Source organism: Anoplopoma fimbria, chromosome 11 (assembly GCF_027596085.1).
Source record: "Anoplopoma fimbria isolate UVic2021 breed Golden Eagle Sablefish chromosome 11, Afim_UVic_2022, whole genome shotgun sequence".
In the NCBI taxonomy this organism is placed as follows: Eukaryota; Metazoa; Chordata; class Actinopteri; order Perciformes; family Anoplopomatidae; genus Anoplopoma; species Anoplopoma fimbria.
The window spans coordinates 14,020,583-14,045,976 of record NC_072459.1 but is presented as its reverse complement, the minus strand read 5'-3'; the positions used below and the strand labels follow the sequence as shown (position 1 = coordinate 14,045,976).

General features: G+C 40.8%; 3 protein-coding genes across 4 annotated transcripts; 1 reads left to right on the top strand and 2 right to left on the bottom strand.

Annotated features, from left to right (window-relative positions):
* Positions 1-131: 131 nt before the first annotated feature.
* slc4a1a (solute carrier family 4 member 1a (Diego blood group)) lies at positions 132-10,309 on the bottom strand. 2 transcript variants are annotated; one of them, XM_054606956.1, is made up of 21 exons: positions 10,173-10,309; positions 8,946-9,014; positions 8,670-8,725; positions 7,388-7,500; positions 6,653-6,699; positions 6,395-6,560; positions 6,147-6,282; positions 5,976-6,045; positions 5,846-5,888; positions 5,571-5,755; positions 5,256-5,463; positions 4,508-4,711; positions 4,244-4,392; positions 3,953-4,147; positions 3,601-3,846; positions 3,415-3,504; positions 2,392-2,558; positions 2,069-2,310; positions 1,803-1,972; positions 1,161-1,334; positions 132-1,058 (listed from the first exon to the last, which is right to left on the bottom strand). In XM_054606956.1, exons 2-21 carry the CDS (start codon positions 8,967-8,969, stop codon positions 981-983), a joined length of 2,763 nt encoding a protein of 920 aa, XP_054462931.1. In that variant the 5' UTR covers positions 8,970-9,014; positions 10,173-10,309; the 3' UTR covers positions 132-980. The 2 variants fall into 2 exon arrangements, with proteins under 2 accessions (XP_054462931.1, XP_054462932.1); XM_054606957.1 differs by having other exon boundaries at positions 10,193-10,307.
* Positions 10,310-14,893: 4,584 nt separating this feature from the next.
* selenow2a (selenoprotein W, 2a) lies at positions 14,894-17,711 on the bottom strand. Its single transcript, XM_054607771.1, has 4 exons — positions 17,592-17,711; positions 17,293-17,394; positions 17,075-17,147; positions 14,894-15,847 (listed from the first exon to the last, which is right to left on the bottom strand). Exons 1-4 carry the CDS (start codon positions 17,618-17,620, stop codon positions 15,764-15,766), a joined length of 288 nt encoding a protein of 95 aa, XP_054463746.1. The 5' UTR covers positions 17,621-17,711; the 3' UTR covers positions 14,894-15,763.
* Positions 17,712-19,675: 1,964 nt separating this feature from the next.
* On the top strand, positions 19,676-25,015 carry si:ch211-214j24.15 (GTPase IMAP family member 8). Its single transcript, XM_054607337.1, has 5 exons — positions 19,676-19,700; positions 20,287-20,971; positions 21,721-22,430; positions 22,571-23,218; positions 24,273-25,015. The coding sequence occupies exons 1-5, from the start codon at positions 19,676-19,678 to the stop codon at positions 25,013-25,015; spliced, it is 2,811 nt and encodes a 936-aa protein (XP_054463312.1).
* The last annotated feature ends 379 nt before the right edge of the window (positions 25,016-25,394 follow it).

Below are 25,394 nucleotides of genomic sequence, written 5' to 3'. Positions count from 1 at the left end.
TCTATGGGCAGGCCTCTTGGTTCAAGTGAACACCCTACTCCTGCTAATTGGAGGATGAAATGATATAAGTGAGCTTTGAGTGATCTGAACTATTGTATTTCCTAATGCAATAGGAAAAAAAACACTTGATGGATGTTTTTTATTTTAATAAAGTGAAAATTCATCCAATCCAATCAAGCATGTACAGTGTTTCAAGCACACACACACACACACATGACCAGTCATAATAAGATACATTCAAATACATTTTTTCCTGATTATATCATCAGAACAACAATCAGCTCAAACGATTAAATTTCATCATATATTTTCTACCTATTACTGCTCATCCCATTTTTTTATTATGAAAGAAATTAGACACTTAAAATAGGATATAAGTGCATTACACATGTTTTTATACACATCATATATATTATATAAGGCAAACTCAAGAAATACCATTGAAAACATTTTTTGGGGGGCGGGGGGCTACTCTATGGGACAAAGGCTGGTGTTACAATCGTATTAAAATTCAATACTTGTGTAAATAGAGTGTGTATAGATCAAATTTTCTTAAATAGCAACACTACGTTAGGTGGAATTGTATTATAACATGGGCAGATTTGGCAGCACTGGTAGTCACTTTAAAGCTATCCTCTAGTTATGCACTATAAGAAAAAAAGGATATTATAAATGGATTTACCTCAGGTCTTAAGGGAAAATACTTCTCATTCAAAGAAAATACATGTTTTTTCCAGGCTCAAAAGATAACGCTATATTTAAGTTAAGTGTGTTTAATTTATGAATTCTAGAAATGACAGGTATTTTTCCTTTAGAGATAAATAATAATAACAGAACAGAAAAGGTTGAAACTGTACTTGTTAACAAATACATTTTCTTTAAAGCACCTGATATTCAATGTTCACATAATTACTGTCAGTCAAGCATTAAGTGCATTTGAAAGTTTCATTGTGAATGAAACATCAATGATATGGTGTTGTTTATGGCAGTGGGGACTCATGATACACATCCACCCCGGGTTCCTCCTCAAACGTCACTTTGCCATCATCCGCGTCCAGCTGCAACACAAACACATCCATTTCCAACAGTGAACCCAACACCTCAAACGACCTGACAGTGTGTGCCTGAGATTATAATAAATAATGCAGGGAGGTACTTACGCATTTCATTTCCGTGGCAGTGAAGAGCGTGCGTGCCATCAACATGCGCAGAGGGATGGTGAGGATGAGAACAAAAGGCAGCGCCAGAGAGAAAGGACTCATCTTCACCGCCCACAGGACCCCCAGGCACACCAGCTGGATCAGAGTGAAGATATGCATCCGCCATGTCTTCACCTGCACAAGTGACAGCAGAGGAGAGCGTTACCGAGGGAACACGGACTCACATGAAAATGTGTAAATGCTTATTTACGTTATGATGATTTACAGAGAGATTGTTATGGGCTTAAGAACTAAGAGGCTCAAAACGATCACGAAGAGACACCATGTCATGCTCTTATGTAGTAGGTCTTGTGATATTTTTCCATTGAGACTGACACATACAATATATAATAAACATGTATAGTATTACATATAACAACAAACCCTAACCCTAACCCTCCAAAATGACTTTAGTGTTGAATTAAGACCTCTCAGACACTCTGGATACAAAAATCTAACACAATAAGTTTAATATTCCAACTTTTTTTGTATATCTGTTTGAGCCTTTACAGCAATATAGTGCGCAGATACGTAAAACTGACACTGTATTTTCAGACATAAGGGTGTTCCACATTCTGGACTGCATTTGGGGAAGCTGCGTACCCGGGTGGCGTAAGCATCAGCAGGATGGTATTTCTTCGGTGTGATCAGCAGAAGCATCCTATCCCACATCTGGATTCCACTCAGAGATGTGATACCCATGTAGAGGAAGATACCGAACAAGGCGGTCATAGGAATCATCTTCAGAATGGGCTCCATGAAAATGGACACACCTGGAAGTCACAGAAAGTGATTGATTGTTAAAGGAAAATGCTATTTTAATCTTAGCCTGCTGTGTCTGCATCGGCGCTGTAGATGGCGGCACCTACCAACCATGATGGCCACAAGCATGCCACTGATCCTCTGCTCGAGCACCTTCTCAATCTCTGGTTTCGTTCCTTTGGTCATGACAGTGAGAGCGTTGGCGTGGGTGACGGATCGCACTGTGGCGGCACTCAACCAGGGCACCCCGAACACAGAGGCGAGGCCCCCCATAGTGACCAGGAGGAGCAGATCGAAATGGAAACCGGATCCTTTCACCATCTTCCTTTCGGGTTTGCTCACAATCAGCCTGACAATAAGACAACAACAGGAACCATTAGCTTCACATGATGTTGCAGATGAGAATGTTGTTATTCACTGTGTCACTCACGTAGTGATCTGGGACTCCAGGAAGATGAGGATGAAGACCAGCATTGCTGGTACGCAGCAGGCGCCCATCATCCAGATGGGGAAGGGCTTCTTCTCTCCCATGGGGTTGATGAGCCAGCCTCTGGCTTTGGGGTCGGTCACCTCAATGCCTTTTGGTACAACCAGTTTCTACAAGAGGAGAGGATGCTCTTCATTCAGCTCATTAACCACCATAAAACAAATAAGCGTAGAAATGTTCTGCATGAATACTGAAATTAGTTTCTGAACGTAGTTTGAGTTTAGTCACATTTCAGAGGGACAAAACTATAAGAAGATTGTAACCAGGAAAAAAACCTTTACTTTAATGGGTTAGAACGTGCATTTTACAAATAATTTTAGACAGACATGCCAATCATTTCTTATCATACATTTTGATCAGTTGGGTTAAAATAATGTAGGGGATTAGAATTTTTTCATTTTCCAGTGTGTCTTTGATTATATCACATCAATCAGCAAGGTGTGTTATGTTATCCATAGTCAAGAGCTGAACACAAATGTATTTATACACATGGTGTGAAACGCTACAAGGAATACAACAATCCACCATTTCCTTAAATATTAACGACTTCAATTTCATGTATATTTGTCATCAATAGCCTCAATTATATTTGAGGCTCAAATGGAATTTTGTTTCTTCAGGATGAATACCTAAAAATAACCCAAACATTTATAAAAGTTCAAAAGGTCTGTTTGTTGAAATAAAATGTAAAACATTTGAATTAAACTCAGATCTTTTGAAATAAAAGACCCCCCAGGCCTCGAGGTGGAAATAACCATTCTTGAGTTTAATGGCTCCAACTCATCTTAAATGTGCTCTGAACCATTAAACAACGACTGTGATTGAAAGCCATCTCAAAAGTTAAATTTTATTACTTTGTCAATTGCCTTCACTGTAGCTGCAAAACATTTTACACATGATGTGAGGCTCACGATTTTTGTTAGAACTTGTTTGAGATGAATCAGCTCACCACAACACAACTCTCACCTGGGTGTAAGCATCCTCAATGCTGATATCCACAGCAATCATGAAGAAAATAGCAATGGGGACACCAAAGTCTCCGATCAAACGACGGATCTAGTGAGACAGCAGGGTACACCACAGTCAAAATCACAGAACCTACAACATCTTTTCAAAACTTCACAATCTCTGGACATACACAGTTGATCTTACCGGGCCGGGGAAGTAGTGACCATTCTTGAAATGACGGAGGAAGTACGCAATGAAGAAGCAGCCAAACATCAGGCACATAGACAGCAGGGCAGTGTTGGGGTAGGCCCTTTCAATCTCCTTCACATGAATGGTGACGTTGCCTGTGGGATCAGTCACAGGGTGCTCTATGATGACCGGGTGGAAGGGGTTGTCATGTGTGTCGTTCAGATGTTCGTAGTTCAGAATCAGAGGGTGGCTTTTGAAGATCTGAGGAAAAGGAGTTGAGAAGTCAGAGGACGCAAAATAAGACGCGACATACAGTATGAGGCGATCACAGGGAAATGGTGTCTGAGGAGGATGCGGGTGAGGAAACCTTGATGAGCTTATTGAACGTCTCATAGATGAAGATGAGAGAGATGAGGATGGAGAAGATTTCCTGAGTGAAGCGGGAGATGAATCGGACCAGGAAGCTGCCTTCCACAGCCACGATGATGACCACGATCACTATCAGCCACATCCCCACCCAGATACGGCCCACAATGTACTCAATGCCCTGGGACTTGCAGAACTGGTATGGAATGAAGAAAACAAAATAGATGATGATGAAGAAGAAGAAAAAAATAGCTAATGAAGGAATTGATTTCAGAAGACGACTCATACGTACAGAGTAAAAAGCTTCCTCAAACACCAGCAGAGGTCCAGAGAAGCCGATGATGAGGACCGGCTGAGCGGCGATGATACAGAAGATGACACCCTGGATGCTGGTGGAGATCATAAGCTCTGACACGCCCATCAATTTTTCTGTTTTGTCAGCTAGATTCAGACATCAGAGAAAATGTATTAATACTATTAAAGGTCAGTAAACTACTGCAAATCAATTGAGCCTCAGAAATCAGACACATCCTTCTATCTGGGTCTCTCTTTTTACCCAGAAGCCCTCCAAAGGTGATGGCTGGGGACAGGGCAGCGAAGTAGATGAAGATGACGGCAGCGAGGACCTGAGGATTCAGAGCGTCGGTGTAGTCGCTGATGTAGTGGCGGTAACGCCGCTTCAGGTCCTTCACCATCCCACCGAAGGGATAGCCTGTACGAGCCAGAGGGTCCTCCCGAGGCTCCTCTGGAAGTTTCTCCACTGGACAAACAAATCAGACCGACATTAATAGTGACTACACTAAATCTGCCTTTTTCTTTTTTGCTTTTAAGGTCGTGGACTTGATTTTCTAATGTCTCCAGAAGAGGCTTAATTTGTCTGTTTGTCCAGTTTAATGTTTTAAATGCACATGTGAATACAATTTAAAGGTTCTACATGTACCAATGTTAAAGGTAATATTCTCAAAGTTTAGACCACATTTCCCAAAAACCTTGTTGGTTCCTTTTGCAATAAAAATGTGAACCCCTTCTCCACCCCCTGTAAGTCAGGTCTTTTCTCTGTCATGTACCTGGAGTGGATGAATAATTTTTGTTGTCTACTTATTTTAGCAATTCCTGGAAAAAACAGCACCCTCAACCCGTTTAATGCTGTGTGTCATGTCATGTGTAAGGAACAAAAGGTTAAAACGAATGAAAAAATAATTCATATTGGATATTGCATTCAAAGGGGTGCAGTGGAGAACAGTTATTGTGAAGAAATGAAAATGTGCAAAAGAATAGTCGGACATTTTGGGAACTATGCTGACCTATGACCCTGTCACCAAAGGCAAGACGGGTGTCGATGGGACGGAGTCTGTCACGCAGCATCTTCTTCTGGAAATCAATGACTGGCTCCAGCATTCCCTTGTCTTGGATCTCAGTGGGGGGGATCACAATGCTGCAGTCCATGAAGTCAGCGATGGCGTTGGTCAGATCTTTGTCAGTCTGGGCCAAGAAGGCCTCCAGACAAAACACCTGTGAGAGCAGAAAGCTTTTACTTACGTGCGCCAAACAAAAAAAGGCTAATGATCTAAAAGCTACTTGCTGCTGGGTAATTATTTCCTCTCTCTCTTCTCTCTCACCCAGTCGGCCATCAGAGCACCCATGGCACGGCCACTTTCACTGTAGTCTATCCCGCTCTGGCTGGGGCCCACCAGCACAAAGACGAAGCGAACAGGGACAGGAGACTCCATGGAGGAGTCCATCACCACAGAGTCACTTAACCTCACAAAAGCCGTCACAGGTTTCTGCAGGGTGTCCAGGACACCTATAAAAAAAGAAACACCCTCTTTTAGCCATATCTGCTCCAGAACCACAGGTGGAGACACATAACTGCATCTGAATTACATGAACGTACCTGAGAGAACAATGGAGGCCTCCACGTTGTCAGAGGTGTCTCTCTGCAAAAATAATGTTATGTCAATTAATGATTATGATATTGATGATTGACTAGATGATAAAACTGTGTGAAAAAACTAAATGTATACCTTCTTGGCTACAGAAAAGGTCTGCATCTCAATGTCTCCAGAGGGAGTAATCATGGGCCCCTCAGACTGACTGGAAGGACAATTAAAATGAGAATAAAGTGTATGCTGCAAACACTTTTATGGCTCACATCTTGTAGGAGAAAAAAATAAATAGTGGGTCCTGGGTGTTACCTGCGTCTCATGAGGAGAGCTCTCAGCAGGTCGTCCCGTTCACTGGCGCGAATCTCATTCTTGTTCAGCAGCTCATCGGCCACCTTCTCAGCTATGGTAGACAGACTGCTGGCATTCAGGTCGAGGATGATGGCACCTGAGAACGTATGAGTTGCTTTTAATTGTCATATTCATCAAATGAAAACAAGTTTGATTATATCCTATTGTATGCATATATTTTTCCATTTCATCAGAGGCTCCAAAGGCACCTGTGCTCATGGCCTTGCGGAGTTGTATCAGGCTCTTGAAGGTGAGATAGGAGACGTGAGAAGAACCCCAGTTTCCGGTGGCAGGGTTAAAGTTCTCCTCGTAGCCCACCCAGCGGCTAGTCTCCTGCCAGACGTTACCCTGGAGCTCATTCAGCTCCACATAGGCCTGTGGTAACGCAATGTGGTTAGTTAATAAACAGACCGCTCAATAATGTTGATTTACATTAATGAAGATAAATATGAAATATGACGACTAACTTGAGCATCCCCTCTTGTGGTGGCATTGGTGTTCAGGTTCAGATGAGCTGAAATAAAGAAGTTTGTGGAAAAGTTCTTAGATCTTTTACTAAAGTCAAAGTAGAAAACTCTCAACTACAATTACTTATGTAAAAGTAAGTAAGTATTATCAACAAAATTTACTTAAACAAAGGCAAAAGTACCTATTGAGCAGTAAAATTGTCCCTTAATGTGATGTAACATTACTGCTGCATGTTCAAGGTTTTGCTAATGTTAACTACACTATATGCTATTGGCTAGTTAATTTACAGAAATGCATCTTTTTAATAAGATCATCATGTGTTTGTAGCATCGCTGTCCTGTATCTCTTAAAAGAAAAACAGCCCTGTTGCAGCTTTGTGATGCATTTTCCAGCTGACCCAATTGGCTTTTTAAATAGTTCCTTTAACTTAAGAAGTAGGAGAATTTTTTTCAACACATAAAGGAACACGTCATCCTTCAGTTTATCACAAACGCCAAATTTGGAGATAGAGGGTTTTCACTGGACAGGAAGGGGATGTAAATTTGTAATTTGCAAAGCTGAAAGTAAAAGTGAAAGAGTACAAAGTAAAATATGTGCCTCTGAGATGTAGTGGTGTAGAGATTGAGTACTAGTACCTTGAATTTAAACTTAAGTGTAGTACTTCAGTAAATGTACTTGAAAAGGGATTTGTGTACAGATATAAAACAGTTGCTTGGCCTGTGAGGGGAACCTACCCTCTGAATCTTTGGGGAGGTAAATGGCCCCCATGGGTGGCTCATTCTCTTCCTCTTGCTCCTCCTGCCTGCCCCCCTCCAGGTCATGGATGCGGCTCTGGTCTGGTGGAGTCCTGGTGATGTGGAGAAACAGAAACATCACTAAAGACCAACGATGAGCACGAGAGCTTCTTAACAATACCATCAAAAGTCTCACCTGGGAGAGGACATTTGGGATATTTTTGTGAAAATGCACTTCCATAACTGTGTATTTAAGTTAAATGGACATTGAAGCCTGTAATTGTTCATAGCAAATGGCTTAAAATCCATAAAAGTAGGGGTCTCAGTTTATGCAAATCAAATTCTACATAGCTGTGAAATTCTGCTATTTGTGCTATTCTGTTCCTGCCACAAGAGGGCAAGATTGCTCAACACATTTCTTATCATTCACTGCTTGGAGTTTAGGCTCTCAGGAACGTTTACCATTCACCAAACAACCCCTCCCTTTGAGAACATCATGGGGAAGTTATTAAACCCTTCCTAAATGTTTTAATAAACTTTCAAGTCAAGATCCAAATATTAAATATGTTGCTATATCCTGATTTTTATTGTAATTTTGGTTAATACTCAGCATTTTGTATAGTTATCAGATGGATCGAATGCTTTCAAGTTATAAGCATGGGAATATGACGAGCTCAGCATTACCCTCACCTTAAACCTGCATTTATTGAGTTTTTTTGGCCACTTGGGGGCAGTGCAAACAAGATGTTGACATAAAATTAACAGTAATGATGGTGAAGGTGTTCGCAGTTAGCTATTTATAGTTAACAGTTAACTATTTACACACTAAGCTGACACATAGCTCTGGTTTGGTCTGAACCAACTCCTGAGCCATTAGGGAAATATCCGACTCTTTAGCTGTTACATGCACCAATATGTTAATGAATTTATTTAGTGCTGGGCATTGGATTTAATAGAGCTTTTTTCGACTTTATAAAATCAAAACATTAAAGTTACAGTTCATTAAACTAAAACAATGACCCGAAAGAGGCTAAAATGCTCCGTAGAGCTCTGGGGAACTGATTCTCTGTGGGTTCACCCTTTTGCATTACATAAAGTCATATAATCACTAGTTTGAGGGACTAGTTTGAGTGGTACACATCTTGGAAGCCCTGCGTGACATGCACAGTGAGACCCAATACCTCTGTCTTACCAGAAACAGGATGCAGTACATTCACAGTACATGTACATAAACTGTAAAGTATTGCTGAAACAGAGACGACAGATAAGAGAAATGACTCACAGTCTCACTGGAGAAGGGAAGGCTGAGTCATTGTCTTCATAGGACATGTCACTGCCCTAGATGAGAACATAGTAGTAGTAGTAGTAGTAGAATGAATGGAAGAAAGTTAGATGAGAATTAAACGATGAAAGGGAAATGTGTATTATTACTTAGATTTACTGAACCCATTAAACTCCACAGTCTCCATCCTCTGTGATATGTTACAATATAACTTGTAGCAACTGAAATGCTAAGGGTTGTACTGAAACTGTTTGATATTAAAGGAACAAGACAAACCTCAAAACTAAAATGGTTTTCCATTGATGTTTTTCAGATGTTGATCTCTCAGTTACTTTTATGCATTCCCTAAGACAAACAAAAAAAGAATGAACAAACATAAAAAACAAGTGACTCAAACAATTACTTGGTGGTGACCATTAATATTAAATCTTCTTTTTACTGGTGATTTGTGAATCCTGGGTTATACACAATTAAACAGGTGCATCTACAGCATCCAAAGCACAGGCATTGTGATCAACTTCTATGATATTATTTTATCAATCATGATGAAAGTATCATTGTTCTATTATCAACTTGGATCAGCCACTACAGAGACCAATAAGGCCTCTCTGATGAGGATACCGCCCTTTCTACCACCACTCAGCTGCCTCAGAGCCACGGCTAAGGACAGATAGTCAGCCAGCCGTTGAGAATGAGAACTTCGATATGGTTCAAATAGAAGACGCACAGAGCCTTATCTTTGGGTTACACCCTTCTTCAACCAGACAACTCTGTTGTTCAAAAGTACAGCGAAAAAAACTTTAAATGCTGCTACTGAAATGGCAATTAACACAAAACAGTTACATTTAGACAGGAATACTGAAAATACAAAACAATTTAACATTGTATGCTGTTTTTAGTGGATTGAATTAAAATTTCACAAATTGAACAAGCCCTGCTTTTTTTGCTATTAAAAATATTTCTCATCAGATTGCCCAAATAAGGGTCAAGTGACTTCACATCCACTTTGCACATGCACAAATTGAATAAGGGATTGATTGTAATGCTTCAAAGAAGCACATCTACAGATAAGGTGCTGCACATTAACAAGAAATTGCCATGTAGTGGCAACAATTCTTCACCCTGTGACACTGAGGATATACAGATGGTTTAGCACGAAGCCAAGATAAGCGGGTGTTATATTTTCTAAGTGCAACAAATTATAAAAATCCAAAAATGATAATCCCACTTGACCTTGACTTCGAAGTAGTTAAAAGAGTTTGAATTGTCTTTACAGAAAATGTGCACGACAAACGTCTTGGTTTGTAAATAAGAATATACTTCCGCCTAGAATATAATTTTATCTGAACTCCCGCCGTCATCTACATGAATGGCAGAGACATTAAAGTTTAGATTAAGCTCCTCTCCTCTCAGGTTACATTCAGATAGCTATCCAGTTTGACCTCTACCTTCTAGTGTTACAAAGTGTGTCAGACCCCTGTCTAGAGGAGGCCACACCCTTACCTGCATTCAGGTACTCCCACCTGGTCTCCAGCACTGGAAGCAGGACGATCTCTGCTCTGTCAGCCTGGACGAGCCCGGTGATAAACTGAGCCGGGACAAACGAAAAAGATGAGTGCGGCGGGAGAACGAGAGGCGAGGGAACACCCATATGAAACTACGTAGACCCTAAGAAGTGCTGTACCCCTCAAACCCTCTGGTTGCAGAGCAACCTGGCAGGTGGGTGGGGTAGATAAGGCCTATGTGACAGAAAAACAGCCCTATCGGCCAGGGACACCTTGAGACAGGGATATCCCAACCCTAGTTCGCCCACTCCGCCCTCCCAGCATGAGCCAGGTCTAAGCCTGAAAGACGTAGTAAAAGAGGACCCTGTTTGGACCAGCAGGCCTAACCTCATCATGTCTGAGGGGCACACAAGGGGCAAAGAGGGTACAGTATCAATGTACTGTATCAAGAGGACAGCACCTTGGTACGTCATCTTGTGTACGTACTGGGGATTCCCTGGGGGGGAACCCAACTTTTTCCATCAAGCTGAGTTAGTTTGTCTCATGAACGGTACATGTGACATGGCAGCGACTGGTATAGACATCTTCTGCAGCTGGATGCTAGTGGTCCCACCCAGTCTGATGACACAAGGATGCAGCGCTGACTGGTGAAAGAGGAAAACACTGGTTTTTACAATGACAAAATGCAACCTGAAACTAACAAAACAACGAAAACTGAAAAAGAAACACTGTTGTCTGTGATGACAGAGGGTGCAAGGTTAAAGAACAAAATAAGTTAAAGTTGAAACACACTGGGGTTATTGGCAGTGGCCTGACAATAGCTTGCCAAAAGTGCCCAACACCACAAAGAAGTCAAAAGGTACAAAAAAATGCATGTGTCGACAACCTGACCAACACTTGCAACTGTTCACAAGACGTATGGCTACTGAAATATAACCAACGTTAAATTTGGGTACAAGCAATCTTTAAATAATTCCTGATGGCGTTAACTAAAAGCAGTTGTGTGTGCACTGATAACAAATATCCTGCTTGATCTGCCCCCCATCCATCGCAACCCACAGCACTCATTGTGTTACTCTTGACTTACTTCCAAAAGCTCCTTTCACTTCATAATTACATTGGAACAGGGAAAATAAAAAATGGTTGTTGTGAATGTACCTAGAAAGATTGGCTGGGATTATGTAAATTCATCTTGTTATGGAAAAAAAAATACAATTATTTTGTTTTGAGAAAATGTGGATTAACTTCAGAGTAAATATTTTCATATGGTAAAGATACAAACTTTTTGTTAACATCACTGATTTAATCGTTCAGTGTGGGTACCTTGATGATCTCATTTGGCTTTTTTTAGGACTATTTCAGTTCTATGCTGTTCAAGAGATCTTTATATTTGGCCAATAATAGCAAAACAAATTTGCAACAAACACCTTGCATACAACAATAATCACAATAGAATTAGAAGGGTAGTAGGTAGGGTTAACACGATTTGAACTGCATTACAGAATATCAGATGAACATACTATGGATCGTCAAATAAAATCTTTAAAATCTAACCACTGAGTAGACTACAGAGGGCCCAAGAAAACTAGTGTATAAGTATTGAGAGCCCCGATACCCCATTAAATAAAGATCGAGGGTCTCTTACACTTTTCTGGACTGAAAAAGAAAATTGAAGTTACAACAGTATTCCCCCCACCATGCAACATGTTTGGGGACATCATCTGAATGAAAGTTTTGATGGTTTAATTCTTCTTCTTTTGGGGCCAAAACTATTTCAAATGTAAATAATATATTTGTAGTCTGAATTATAGTGTTTTAATCTCTGTTTAAAATTCCATTCATGAAAGAAAGAAGGAAAACATCAATATAACAGCTGATTCAAAATTATATAAGACAGTTTATTGGTCCAAATATAAAGTATAACACACTATCAGAGGGGTTAGGGAACTGGGTCAGTCATTTTGAAGGAGACAGACTTTCCTAAAATAACAGCCATTTTTTCCAGATCACATTAATAACATAACTGATTATGTTTTGAGAAGAAATATGTTCACATTTTTGCTATAATGGTATAATGGTAAACAGTAGTTTATTCAGTAGTCCTTGTATGTTACATATGTTGGTGGGATGATGGTTAAAATAAGTAATTAAAAAAACTGATGAGGTATAGGATTCATCTCTCAAGGTTTCCAACAGACAAAAGCCTCCATTCTGTCTATGAAGTCGCTCTGATAACTGATTTTTAGCCTCCAGTCTGAACAAAGGCCATGTGCCTGTTTGTAAAATGCATGTAGTCCCATGTATTTCACGGCCGTAGGCTACCAGATGATTTAACATGAACATTGTGTGGAGATCTCGTTCAAGTCACGAGACATTTGATAAGAATAAGACGGTCCATTGTAACAACGGGGACACCCCTCCTGGGTACTGCACAGATCGTGGGCTTCATCTAAACTTACAAACCGCCACTTAATGTGATTTTATTCATCAAGGCCTGAGAATTGATTCTGAGTCTCGGGTTTGACGTCGAGAAATTCATGAGAAAATAAAAGGTAACGCTTGACTTCACAAGTCTTGAAACTAATGAGGAATGCAGGACGTAACTGATATGTTAACGTTGTTTGTTAGGGATGTTTCCTGAGGACATTAGGTAATCACAGGAAAGATGCACTGTCTGTTAAAAGAAAGCAGCACTGTTTCCCTCGGACGAATGAGAAGTCAGGGGATCAAAGTGATTACCACACAGTGGAACTACATACAAACACACGACAATGGGGCCCCCAGTTTAGGACACAGTGGCCCAGGCCTGTTATCACCAGTGTGTAGCAGCTATCTGCAGCGTCCATGTGTCTCAACATACAGCGTACAGACACTCCCAGTCGCCATAAAGACATTTTCATCCTGACAGACATGTTTAATATCTTTAGTCTGAATGCTTTATTTGTGGAATGTAGAGCAGACAATAGCAAATTGAAATATAAAGAGTATGAAATCTTTTATACATTTGAAAAATGTATAAAAGAACAGACAATATAATATATAAGGTTCTTTATAGCATCTAGTTTAAAAGGGGATAACACAATGCATCTATTATATAAACCAGGCATGTGGGGGAAATGTAATTTGGACTATTAACCTACTTTTTTAGAAAAAAGGATGTGAGGGAAACCTAAGTGGCTGAAATAGATCATGTAGCTGATTATGGTAATGCTGAGGAGTCACATTTAAAATGCCATTGTAGAACAATGTGAAAACACCAAGTTTTATTTTTGTACAATATTGAATAAAAGTAGATTATTTAATGTGGCTTTTTCCACAGCGATCAACAGAAAAAGACACACATTTCAAATAAAAAAAACATGTTTGCATAACCCTTTAGGATGAGGTATAAAAGTCACATAATTGAGCTCCAACTAGACAACTTTTATAGGCACTGTACATCTTCAAAGCTCTAATTGGCAGGCTACATGAGGCAGCAGAGAGCAGCTCTATCAGCGTTCGAACAAGCAGGCTGGTGTGAGTTATCACTGAGAGCCAGAGGCAGCACCAACGACCCACCTAGTCACAGTGGACGACACTAAACTATCCTTTAACAGGAAGAACATGCAGAGTGGGTCATTGTGAGCTTTACTTCAACTAAACCAGTTAATCAATTATTCTAACTTTTTTCTAGACTCATACTGTGTTTAGATACTGTTATTGACCAGTGCTTATCATTTTCCTTAATGTCATTTTTTTTGCTCAATGGTCACCGACCTCCCATCTTGAAAAAATGAGAAACATTAATTTAGGGGATTTATTCCCCGGTTCAGATTACATTAACCCTTTGTTGCATGGATAAATAAGCAAAATCATGTTTGTTCATATTCATGTTTGTTGCGCAAAACATGAATATGAGTTCTGAGTTTCAACAGAATGGAATTAGATTTAGTAAAACATTATTTAATTAAAAAAACTACTTGTAGCAGAAGGTTTTTCAGACAGCTGCATACATTTCTTCACTTGATTTATGTGAACTATGTACCATGTATTTGTTTTCAGTGTAGCAGCATTATTTCTTGAGCTAGGGGATGCCAGAGGACAAATACTGAGTTTGGCAGTCTCTGTTGACATTAGCGCCCCTTAGTGTAACCAATGCGGCACAAACAAAGAATAAATTATTTGTCTTTTGCTCTACATGACAATCAGGATTTTTAAATTGCTATACCTCTAAACGTAGAAAAGCACAACAAAAGATTCTCACTGAAACAGTCATTCAGTATTTTTTGTTAAAGAATCATTCGAGAGCAACTTAAATGCACCTTTATTTTATCTGAATTGTCCCGTGTGTTAGTGAGAGGGAGGAACATAAACATAACACTGTGTTCCTCTACTAGAGCAACTGTTGCCATGCCGTCCGCTAACACAAGAGAGACAACTTGTTCAACCTGTGGACCAAAATAATTTGCAGTTGCTGGCCAACATTATCAAGAGACTCATCCTGTTATTCAACCATTGATGCCTCCCAAAGAAGCAGCTCCATGACAAGGCAGAATATCATCACCCCACCCAGTGTGTCGCTTAAAAGGTGTACATGGAGAAGGCCAATTATAGAGCACTCAACAAAAGGTTCTTAAATAATAACTTAAGTGTGTCTGTATGGAATTATATTAGTGTGTTCTAATTAAATTAAAAGACACCTTTGACATCATAAAATAATGACAACAGCAGCACAGGAAGAACTATTACAGTATGTTTATTTAAAGTGGAAAGTTGTCAGACATCTGAGGGAACTTCGAGATGATTTTGAGGCAAATGAGCAGACATCTAAATTAAGTGTGAGCTGACAGACCAGTGGGTGGTGGTCTTCAGAAGCACTTGCAATGATCGCTCTAGTACCTGACAGTTTGAAATACAGAGTAGCTTTTCATTTATAAAAACATTTTAAATTGACATCAGAAGAGTATTCCAATTTGATATGGAGAAAGACACTATTCCAAGATTATTTTTTCATTTAACAACCACAAATGATACAAAATGTCTTCATTAGCCACAACCCTTACAGTAATGTTTCAATTATATCCTGGAACAGATTATTCATCAGAGCGCTGCAGAGGCAGAAACCAAGCGGAAGTCTCCCTTTTAAAAATATTGACATCCACTTTGCATGGTGCTTGCATTCTGTGAAAACTGGTAATTGCATGAGAGCAGTAAACAAAGACTTGGAAAAACAAAATATTTAGGCAGTTGAGAGAATATCAGGCAATGAGGTTGTAGGAAAAGTGAACTCCCTTCAATCCTTCTGCGACATCTTCTCCCCGTCTCAAATCCTATAATACAGGACTTCCAGGAATGGATTCATCATACTATAACCTTTAAGCTTTTAGGCTACAGTAATCATTAACAGCCTGGAGAACCACAATAAGACCAGAGAGGGGGAGCCAGACGGTTGGTGAAAGCAGCTACTGGCCGTAGTGCATCTCTGTTGGCTTTGTATAAAGCAAGGTTTTACCCCAGCCTGATTTTAGCAGGGCTGGAGGTAGACCAGAGGTGGCATTGGCAGTATACAGTTGCACTGGCCAGTGTTGATGCTGCAGGACTGGTGGAAGTTTACATGATGACGCATTGTGGTCTGCTTTTGGTGATCTTCTGTACAGGTTTGCCATCGTGGGCACTCTCAATTGCAGCCAAGACCTTATGGCAGGAAAGAAAAACATAAAATCAGTGTGTTCTTATTGTCATTTACAAGCGTTGAAAAAGTATCCAGCTCCTTTACATAAGATAAGATAAGATGAGATAATCCTTTATTAGTCCCGCAGCAGGGAAATTTGCAAAGTAAAAGTACTACTACTTTCACACTGTGAAAAAAAAAAAAACTCTGTTACAAGTCTTGCATGGGAAATAAACTTTGACCAAAACTAATTCTCCAGTACATTTCAGATGAAGATTTGACCTGAACACCCCGTGATAGGCTTATGAATACAACACATTGTTAAAAATATTCAAGTGACTAACAGCCTTTTTGGCTTGTGATCTCCTTAAGTGAAGTTGAGGCCACTTTGACAAGGGTTACTTTGCTGCCCCGTGAACAGCAGGTTTTACAGCTAGCTGACAAGTCATGTCTGACCTGTTTTCAGTTTATTCACCCTACAAAATCTCACAATTACTGTAATGTATGATCTCTTGATAGGTTGAGGCTGATTAATTGACTATCAGCTTTTTTTCCTGCTCCAAACTTTGAGCTTTGTTTTATTGGCCTGTAAATATTAATCATTGGTCGACCTCTTATTGAAGTAAAAGTATGAGTGTATCATCAGGAAATCCCTCATAACATTTTAAAAAGTACTCAAAAAATGGTTCCTGTGACTGTTCTACTGTTATATCATGACATTATTTTTAGTCATACAATAATGAAAAAGCAGGATCTTTTGTTGTGTTTGGAAGAGGTGGATCTCATTGTGAACATTTTGTTGTATTAGTGCAACTAATGATTGATTTCATTATGATTAATCTACTTCATTCATTAATTGATTGAAAAAAAATTATCTGAAAAACATTGACTTTGAATACATAAATCAATATGCTGTACGTAAGCATATTATATGGAGACGATAAACAAAGAGGAATGACACAGCAAGTATGCTATTAAACACTCCCTCCTCCCTTGATGAAGGCTCTCCTCCTCCTCTTCGTCTATGGTAGACTGAAGATGTCAAAACAAGCTCCTTCACAATGTTTTTGCATTAAAGAAATAATTTAAATCTTTCAGATGGATTTGTAGCATAAAAAAGTACAACATTTCCCTTTAAGGTGTAGTGGAGTAAAAGTAGTAAGTGGCATGTAAACAAACAAAAACACATTGTTGCATGCCTCCACTGTGATTCACGTTAATGAGCCTGTTCGACCTGCAGGTTTACTCACGTCGTTCTCATATGGAAACCCCCCCACCTCCTTCTTGGAGAAGATCAGCTGCCCGTTGATTTCAATCTCAAAGCTGCCTGCAAAACGAAACAAGATAACGTCACCCTTCATGATCTCTGCCTTGAACAGCACGCGGCTTCACAGTCAAAGACACAGATCGGTCACACATGACTCAAGCATCACGCTGTCTCAGCTGGAATAAAGTTATTTAGCAATACTCGCCTTGTCTTCCCACGAAGCCTGACACATCCGCATCGGGAAACCGCTCCTTGACAAAGTCATGGAGCTCCCGGTAGCGGGGTTCGTACCCTCATCCACCACTGCAAAGGAGAAACGAAACAAAAGCAGCGTTAAAGCAGAATACCAGCTAGCTGTGAGCTAACCATGCTAACAGCTGATCTGTAGCAAAAACACGTCTATTCGGTACGATTTACGGCACGGACTCTGACACAAACAGAGGTGTGTTAGCCTATAACGTACACGATAACAGGGATGTGATAACAAAATATGTAATTACCAATATTCGACTTTTACTGTCAACCCCATTGCTGCTGTTTGTCTACCCGGCCTGCTGTCTCAGCGGTGCAAAGCTGAGTGTATAACCCGGTGAGAGCGTTGTTTTTGTAACACGGTGCCGGGCGGCGGGGCGGGGTTTAAACCGGAAGACACCAGTCAAGCCGAAATTAGAGAAACCGGAACCAAATAAAGAGAGGCAATTTTATTTACAGTGTAAAGGGATAGGTGACTGTTTGAGGCCCAGGAAAGTAAATTATCTTATAACCTATTTTACAAACAGCAATATGTTTGTTGCAGAACATATTCTTCCTCCCTCTCCCATTAATCATCTCAGGACCCCTCATATGTATCTGGAGGCCCTTTGGAGGGGCCCAGGTCTTACATTGGGAACCACTGGACTTAACTAGCTTTCTATAAATAAACTAGCTCCACCTCCAGTAGCTATAACAGATAAAAGCTGCCCATATGTTAAACTGTTTGTAATCAGTTTGGCTGATTATTTGGCAGATAGAGTGTTTTAAAAACTATCGCTATCGGTGGAACTGGGCTCACATAATAAAAGATGACTGACGAGCAGTCATCCGTCTCAATGGTCACACATCACCATTTTACATCGAGGCTCTGTACACATAATGACGACCGCTGAAAATATCTGTGTGCATGTGATGAACTCCTGATTCTGATTTCAACAACTGTTAAAGACCCCATGAAATGACACTTGTAGTGTTACCAATCTACTAATGTCAGAAATGATATTTTATCAGTCACAGGGAACATTTGTTTCCAGATCAGATACATTTGCTTTTGTTACTTGTGGTACATTTTGATGATATGTCGTCTACTAAAACTTACTCAGAATTTTAAATGCAGGGTTTTTACTTGTAGGGAAGGTTTTTTTTTTTTATCGTTGTACTGGTACTTGTACTTAAGTACAGGATCTGATTATTTCTTCAACCACTTTTTTATGATATTTTATCACGATAAACATATGTAATTGTGTTTCAGATCATAAGCACTCAATTTAAAAATGATGCATGGCTCAGGACCAAATGCTAACTGAAATATGAAACATACTGTATACGAACAACAACAGCTTCACAAAATATACCTCGGAAAATGTCATATATATACAGTACCAGTCAAAAGTTTGGACACACCTCCTCATTCAATGGTTTCTCTTTATTTCTTTCTACATTGTAGATTAATATTGTGGACATCCAAACTATGAAGGAACACATATGGAATTATGTGGTAAACAAACAAATGCTCAACAAACCAGAATATGTTTTATATTTTAGATTCTTCAAAGTAGTTGAATGAGAAGGTGTGTCCAAACTTTTGTCTGGTACTGTATATATATATATATATATATATATATATATATATATATGACATGAAAGAGAGAGAGTGAGAGAGAGAGAGAGTAAAAGTACTCATAATGCAGATAAATAGATAAATGAGCTAAATTGAAATATTTTATATACTATTGAGTATCCTATTTCATGTTTTTTTGGTTTAAAATCTTAAATGTAAATAGTTTCTTAACTATAGAAGTCAAATATTTCCTTTTGGACTGTAGTGGAGTACAAGATATACTCAAGTGAAGACAGTTACCTCAAATTGGTTAAATACAGGACTTGATTAAATTCATGGATCTCACAGAAGCTCAGTTATCATTATTCTCCAGAACGACTAGCTTTTATTTAAGTCCTGCTAATATTTACAGTCCTGTATTTTGATTGTTTCTTTCCACATGCAATGATTGTAAATTCACTTGATAGCACTGTGATTGTAGAAAACTCTACTACTACTATCTGTCTGTATTTGGTAACTGATAAATGCTGCACACACTCTTGTGTTTCTCTCCTGTGGACTGTCGACCTGCTGCTGAGGGGTGGGGTTCACTGCGTCTGTGACTGATTACTCATTACAGACAACCTTCAGACTCATAAACACATAAAACACAAGTATCGCTCCTTCAACAGGAAGCTTTGTCCACATTTTTCACAAAGAACACAGGAACACGGACCTGAAATAAGAATACATTCATAAGTTTTCCTGCTTTTAGATGGTAAAGAATGTGAAATGGCAACCAGCGAGCTGTCAGCATGTAAGTTTGAATTCTTGATGTGGCATGACAACCATATCACAAGCTCTATCATGTCTTGATTTTTATTATTATATATTTTTTGTGCCTTGTTAATTAATCAATTAGCCTATAAATGATTACATTTATATATCATTATCAAAGTGTGAAATGTTTTAAAACGTAGTTTGGTCTATAAAATAAAAAAGTAAATAGAGAAAATGGTTTTATGGGGCAAACTGCCGCAACACTCTAAATAATATTTTACTTTCTATTATGAAAGAAAGAAAATAAGCAAACATTTGAGAGGCTTGAAAAAAATTACTTATGTGATTAATTGATCATCAAAATTGTTGCTGTTTAATTTTCGGTCAAATGTATTCAAACTCAAAGTTATTTTATAAACTATCAAAAGAGAAAGAAAACCAGCACATAGTCAAATTTCTAATCTTTAAAAAGCCTAATTGTGACTAATGGATTAATAACTGGTATGGTATGATTACATTTGCTATTTTCCTCCTCAAGCTAGAACCTATCAATCCATTTGATTTTAAGAAATTTAGCTTCAATATGAATCTTTTCTGTGTTTCCGTTTTCTCTTCTGTGTCAGGGGACGGCTGGTGTGCATCCCAGTTAAAGATTATCCTCCTTGGTGGCAGAAACTGTGGTAAGAGCTCTCTGGGGAACACAATCCTGGGCAAAGAGGAGTTCGTCACCAAAGAGAGGACCTCGTGCTCCAGGAGACTGGGTGTGGTGGCTGGACGGTGGCTCACTGTGGTGGACACCCCCGGCTGGTGGTGCGACTCCAGCTCCAAGGACACATCTGAGCTGGTGAAGAGGGAGATTGTAAGCAGCGTCTCTCTGTGCGCACCAGGCCCGCATGTTTTTCTCATCACGATCAAGGCGAGCTCAGGCTTCTCAGAGAAGCGTCGCAGGGCCGTGGAGGAGCACGTGGCCCTGCTGGGCGAGAGGGTGTGGAGTCACTGCATGGTGGTCTTCGTCTCTGCTGACAAGTCCAAACACACAGGAGCTGAAGAGCTCATACAGAGCGGCGGGGAGGCCCTCCAATGGCTCAGCGGGAAGTGCAGTCGGAGGTGTCACAGTGTTATGTCCGGCGATGATGCTGAACTCATCGAGCTGCTGGAGAAGATACAGAAACTAGTCTCGGGAAACGGAATATTTGAAATGCAGGAAAACATTTTGCAGGCAACGGTAGAGGAGAAGAGGAGAGTGGAGGAGAGGGCTCGGCAGAGGTTTGTGAGAGGGAAGAAACACAGATCTCTCATGAGAGGCGAGTTCATCATTCTCTTTACATTATCTTTAGAGTCTAAAAACTTTTTAAGCAGATAGCCTGGTTTTAAGGAATCAACATTTTGGGAAATACTCTAGGAGATCACTATACTGAAACATTCCTGCTCATAATCACCTGTAAAACTACAAAGTGACATATTTACACACTTTATGCTAAGCTAAGCTAACTTGCTGCTGGCTCCATCTTCATATTTAAACTGACATATTTAAGAGGGATATTGATCTTCTAATGCAACATCTACAAGAAAGAGAATAAGGCTACATCCACACTAATGCGCTTTCGTTTAAAAACAGGCTTTTAAAACGAAAAAGTTCTCCGTCCACACGTGCGTTTCAGCATCGTTTACGAAATAATTTCCGTCCATACTAGTAAGCCTGAGCAGGTATATCACATGACTATTCCCATACACTGGGCATGCAGGTGCCGGTGTAAACAGGAAGTACTTTGGTTGCTTGGTTACAGAAAATCGCTAATTAACACGGCGTTATCAAACGAATCCGTCCTCGAGAGAATTTTTAAACGTATCCCTTTGCGTTGCCCTAAAACTACGTTCTAGTGTAGACGCTCAGTGTAAACGTAGCAAAAGATATGCATTTTAAAATGGAAACGTAGTAGTGTGGACATGGCCTAAGTGTATTTCCCAAAACGTTGAACTATTCCTGTAACCGAGTTGTTTATTTACTTGCAAATCCTATTTAGTCTAATAAAAAAAACTATGATTCTTTCAGAGAGGTTGCGGCCCATAACTGATATCCGGATTGTGTTGGTGGGAGCAAAGGGTTCTGGGAAAAGCTCCACTCTGAACACCATCCTGAGCAGAGAGAGCAGCCAGTCGGTGAGGAGGAGGACGGCCAGGTGTTTGGTCGCCAAAGGAGTGGTGTTTGGGAGACAGGTGACTGTGGTGGACACACCGGGCTGGTGGATGAACTACTTCTGTGACGAAAGTCCCGCCTTTGACCTGAGGGAGCTGGTGCTCAGTGCGTCTCTCTGCCCTCCGGGGCCTCACGTCTTCCTGCTGGTGATCCGTTTGGACAGAGCCTTCACTGAAATCTACAGGAGGGCAGCCATGGAGCATCTCCGGCTGATTGGCGAACACATCTGGAGTCGTGTCATGGTGCTGTTTAGTTTCGGGGACTGGCTGGCAGGCACGACCACGGAGCAGTGCATCGAGAGCGAGGGGGAGCCTCTGCGTTGGCTCGTTGAGAGATGCGGCAACAGGTATCATGTCCTGAACAATAAAACGAAAGGGGACGGGTTTCAAGTCAGAGAGCTGATTGGGAAGATTGAAGAAATGGTCGCCGGCTGCAACGGCTGCGTGCATTATGAAATAGAGAGGGAGGCGGTGGAACAACTGGAGGGGGAGATGAGAAGAGAGGAGGAGAGAGCCAAGGAGAGACGGATGAGGAAGGAGAAACAGAGGCAGATGGCGAGGTCTCAGCTGGGTGAGTGAGATACATTTAAAAGTGATAAACAATGTCAATGTGATCTTGTTTTGCTGATCTAATAAACAATGTTCGATTTAGCTGTTTAGATGTTGTTTTGACGTAGTTTTGTTTGATATGTAACAACACCTTTTCCACAGAGAAGCTCAACCCCATCACAGAACTGAGAATGGTGCTGATTGGCCGCGGGAAAACAGGTAAGAGCTCGTGCAGAGACACCATCATGAGCAGAGAGAGCTTCCACGCAGAGACCCGAACCACCTCCTGCTCTGACAAACGAGCCACCATCAGCGGCAAGGCGGTGGCGGTGCTGGTGACACCGAGCTGCTTCTCCGTGACCTCTGACCTTCTCCACATGGCGTCCAGCGCTTTCCTCCTGGTCGTCAACGTGAGCTCCTCTTTCAGTGCTGCCCACGCGGAGGCCCTGGAGAAACAGCTGGAGGCGGGAGGAGCCCAGGTGTGGAGTAGAACCTTGGTCCTGTTCAGCCACGGCGATTGGCTGGGCGACACGAGCATCGAGCAGCGCATCGAGAGCGAAGGAGAGTCGCTGAGGAGGCTCGTGGAGAGGTGTGGGAACAGATACCACGTCCTGGATAACAAACACCGGGGGGGTGGAGCTCAGGTTAAGGAGCTCGTAGACCTGGTAGAGGAGACGCTGGTGGAGGACAGGCTGGCTGTCCTTCACAGAGGTGATCACGTGTGGAAACGTGATTCTGTACGAGATGTGACGCTGTGTCAAAAAGATTTAAAGATGATCAGGAGCCGCAGACTTCAGATGTCCCATGACCGTAAGTAAATCTGATGCACTGATGTTTTTCTCCCCTCCGACAGATTGAGGCAGTTTATTCTGGATTAATGTTTGTATGGTTCCTCAAGAGCAGTGGTTCTACAAGTTGGAGGGGTCGTGAGACAATTAATAGGACAGCAATGAGAAAATTATAAATTATGAATTTATCAACGGTCAATTCTGGAGGGAGGAGGACTCAAGAGGATAAGATACATTTACTTCAGGCAAAGGTCAGGAACAGACTTAGAGGTCACTCATCCAGGTGAGCAGGAACTGGAGCAGAAACGGGTACAGGTTTACACGGCTGGAACAAAAAGGCATAAACAAGACTGAGTATCTGGCAGGGAAGGAGTGGAAATGGGCCTGAACAGTAAGCAAGTGACAGGTGGGAATGTCTGAGGCCATGTGGATGGAGGGAGGATGTCAATACAGGGGGATAGAGAGGCAGAATGGTAAAAAAGCAGACTATATATCTAGATATTTCTGCTTTTTTTTCTAGTGAATTACTGATGGTACATTTTCAGGACTAAAAAAGCCCTAAAATAACTTTGAACTATCACGTATTGTTCTGTTAACCTGTAATAGATATATGCAATTGACAATGTAGACGTGACTTCTTTTTAAAGAGGACACATTATGCTTATTTTCAGGTCCATTATTGTATGTTGGTCTCTACCAGAACATATTTACATGTTTTAATGTTCACGAAATACATTATTTTCATCAAACTGTATTTTTGAATTTACCTGTATTCAACATTCAAAACAACATTATGCTATCAGGTACTGATTAAAACACACAACAGAGAAGTGTTCAAAACTCAGAGGAAGCAACTTACAAAAATCTAAAATAAGAAAAGTCATATCAGGTGCTAAGCGGGGAGTGATCAAATCAAAACTGTGAGGTAGCAGTATGGTAGCAGTGAGGTAGCAGTATCTGCAACAGAGAGATAAGCAGATTTATATTTTAGGACGGGTGGAGACGGTTGTTAAATAATTTGTTGATATTTTTATGGCTCGCGTGAAATCCATCTGCCTTTATTATGTCCTTTACAGTGACTGAATCAGCCAATCCCACCACACAAACATCTCTAAACTGCTCAGGAGGCCCTGATAGTGGTGGTCAGATAGTGGCACTTCCAGCAGGAAGAAGAGGACGGTCTGGACCAAACATCCTGGACAGAGACAGAATCATGTCCTGTTTAGCCTCTATGCTCTCTGGTGAAGACGCATCGAGGTGGACCATGAATCTGCCTTTCTGGCTCCCGACTGATGATCCTTACCTGAGACTGAACGGTGCACGCCGTCTGTCCTCATCCACACATCAAACAGTTCTCATGGTTCTACCTCAAACACAACACAGGATGCTTGGGGAGGAAAATGGCATCGGCGTTCATCTGCTCTGCCACCCTGCGTTGAGAGAGCGGACCCTCAGGAGGCTCACTGAGGCCGGAGGTCTGCAGGCGCTGATCGAACAGTGGGGCGACAGCAGCCTGGAGGAGCTGGAGGCCTTCATTGACTCGTACTTTGAGATGGTTTGGGAGCAAACTATGGGGTCATTTCAGGAACCCGTCTGTCCCACCGCAGAGCAGGAGGATGTCGTTGAGAAAGAGGAGGCTGGACAGCAGGAGGTGCTCTCATCCATCGACAGGAAACTTTCAAAGCTGGAGCTCCTTGAGGTGATCAGGAAGGATCTGGCCGAGCTGAGGACGAGTCTGGAGAACGGCTGGAGGGCCATACAGGAACTCAGAGAAAAAAGGAAACAGGATGACGATCATGTTGATACAAAGATGGAGTAAATTGTTATCTCATATAGTACAAGTTAATCTATGTGTTTTTCTGACTATTAAAGTAAAAAATAAATTTTGACTTTGTCTAAAGGAGCTACACTTTTATTATGACGCATTTGTCGGAGTTGTTGTAATTCTCCACAAGGGGGAGCTGTTGCATAAGGGTAGGTTGTTATGTTGCTGCTGAAACTTAGTAGTACTCAGCCTCACTAGAGACATTTTGGCTTTTTAATAAAACATTTTTATCATGTGGCTGTGTTGATGCACATGGCATACATTTTTGGCAAACGTGCAAGTTTTTTTATTTTATTTTGTAAGTTCAGTCTCAGCTCCTATAAAAAGTCAATAATAAACTGTGTTTCCAAAATACAGACAATCAGACCCTTAA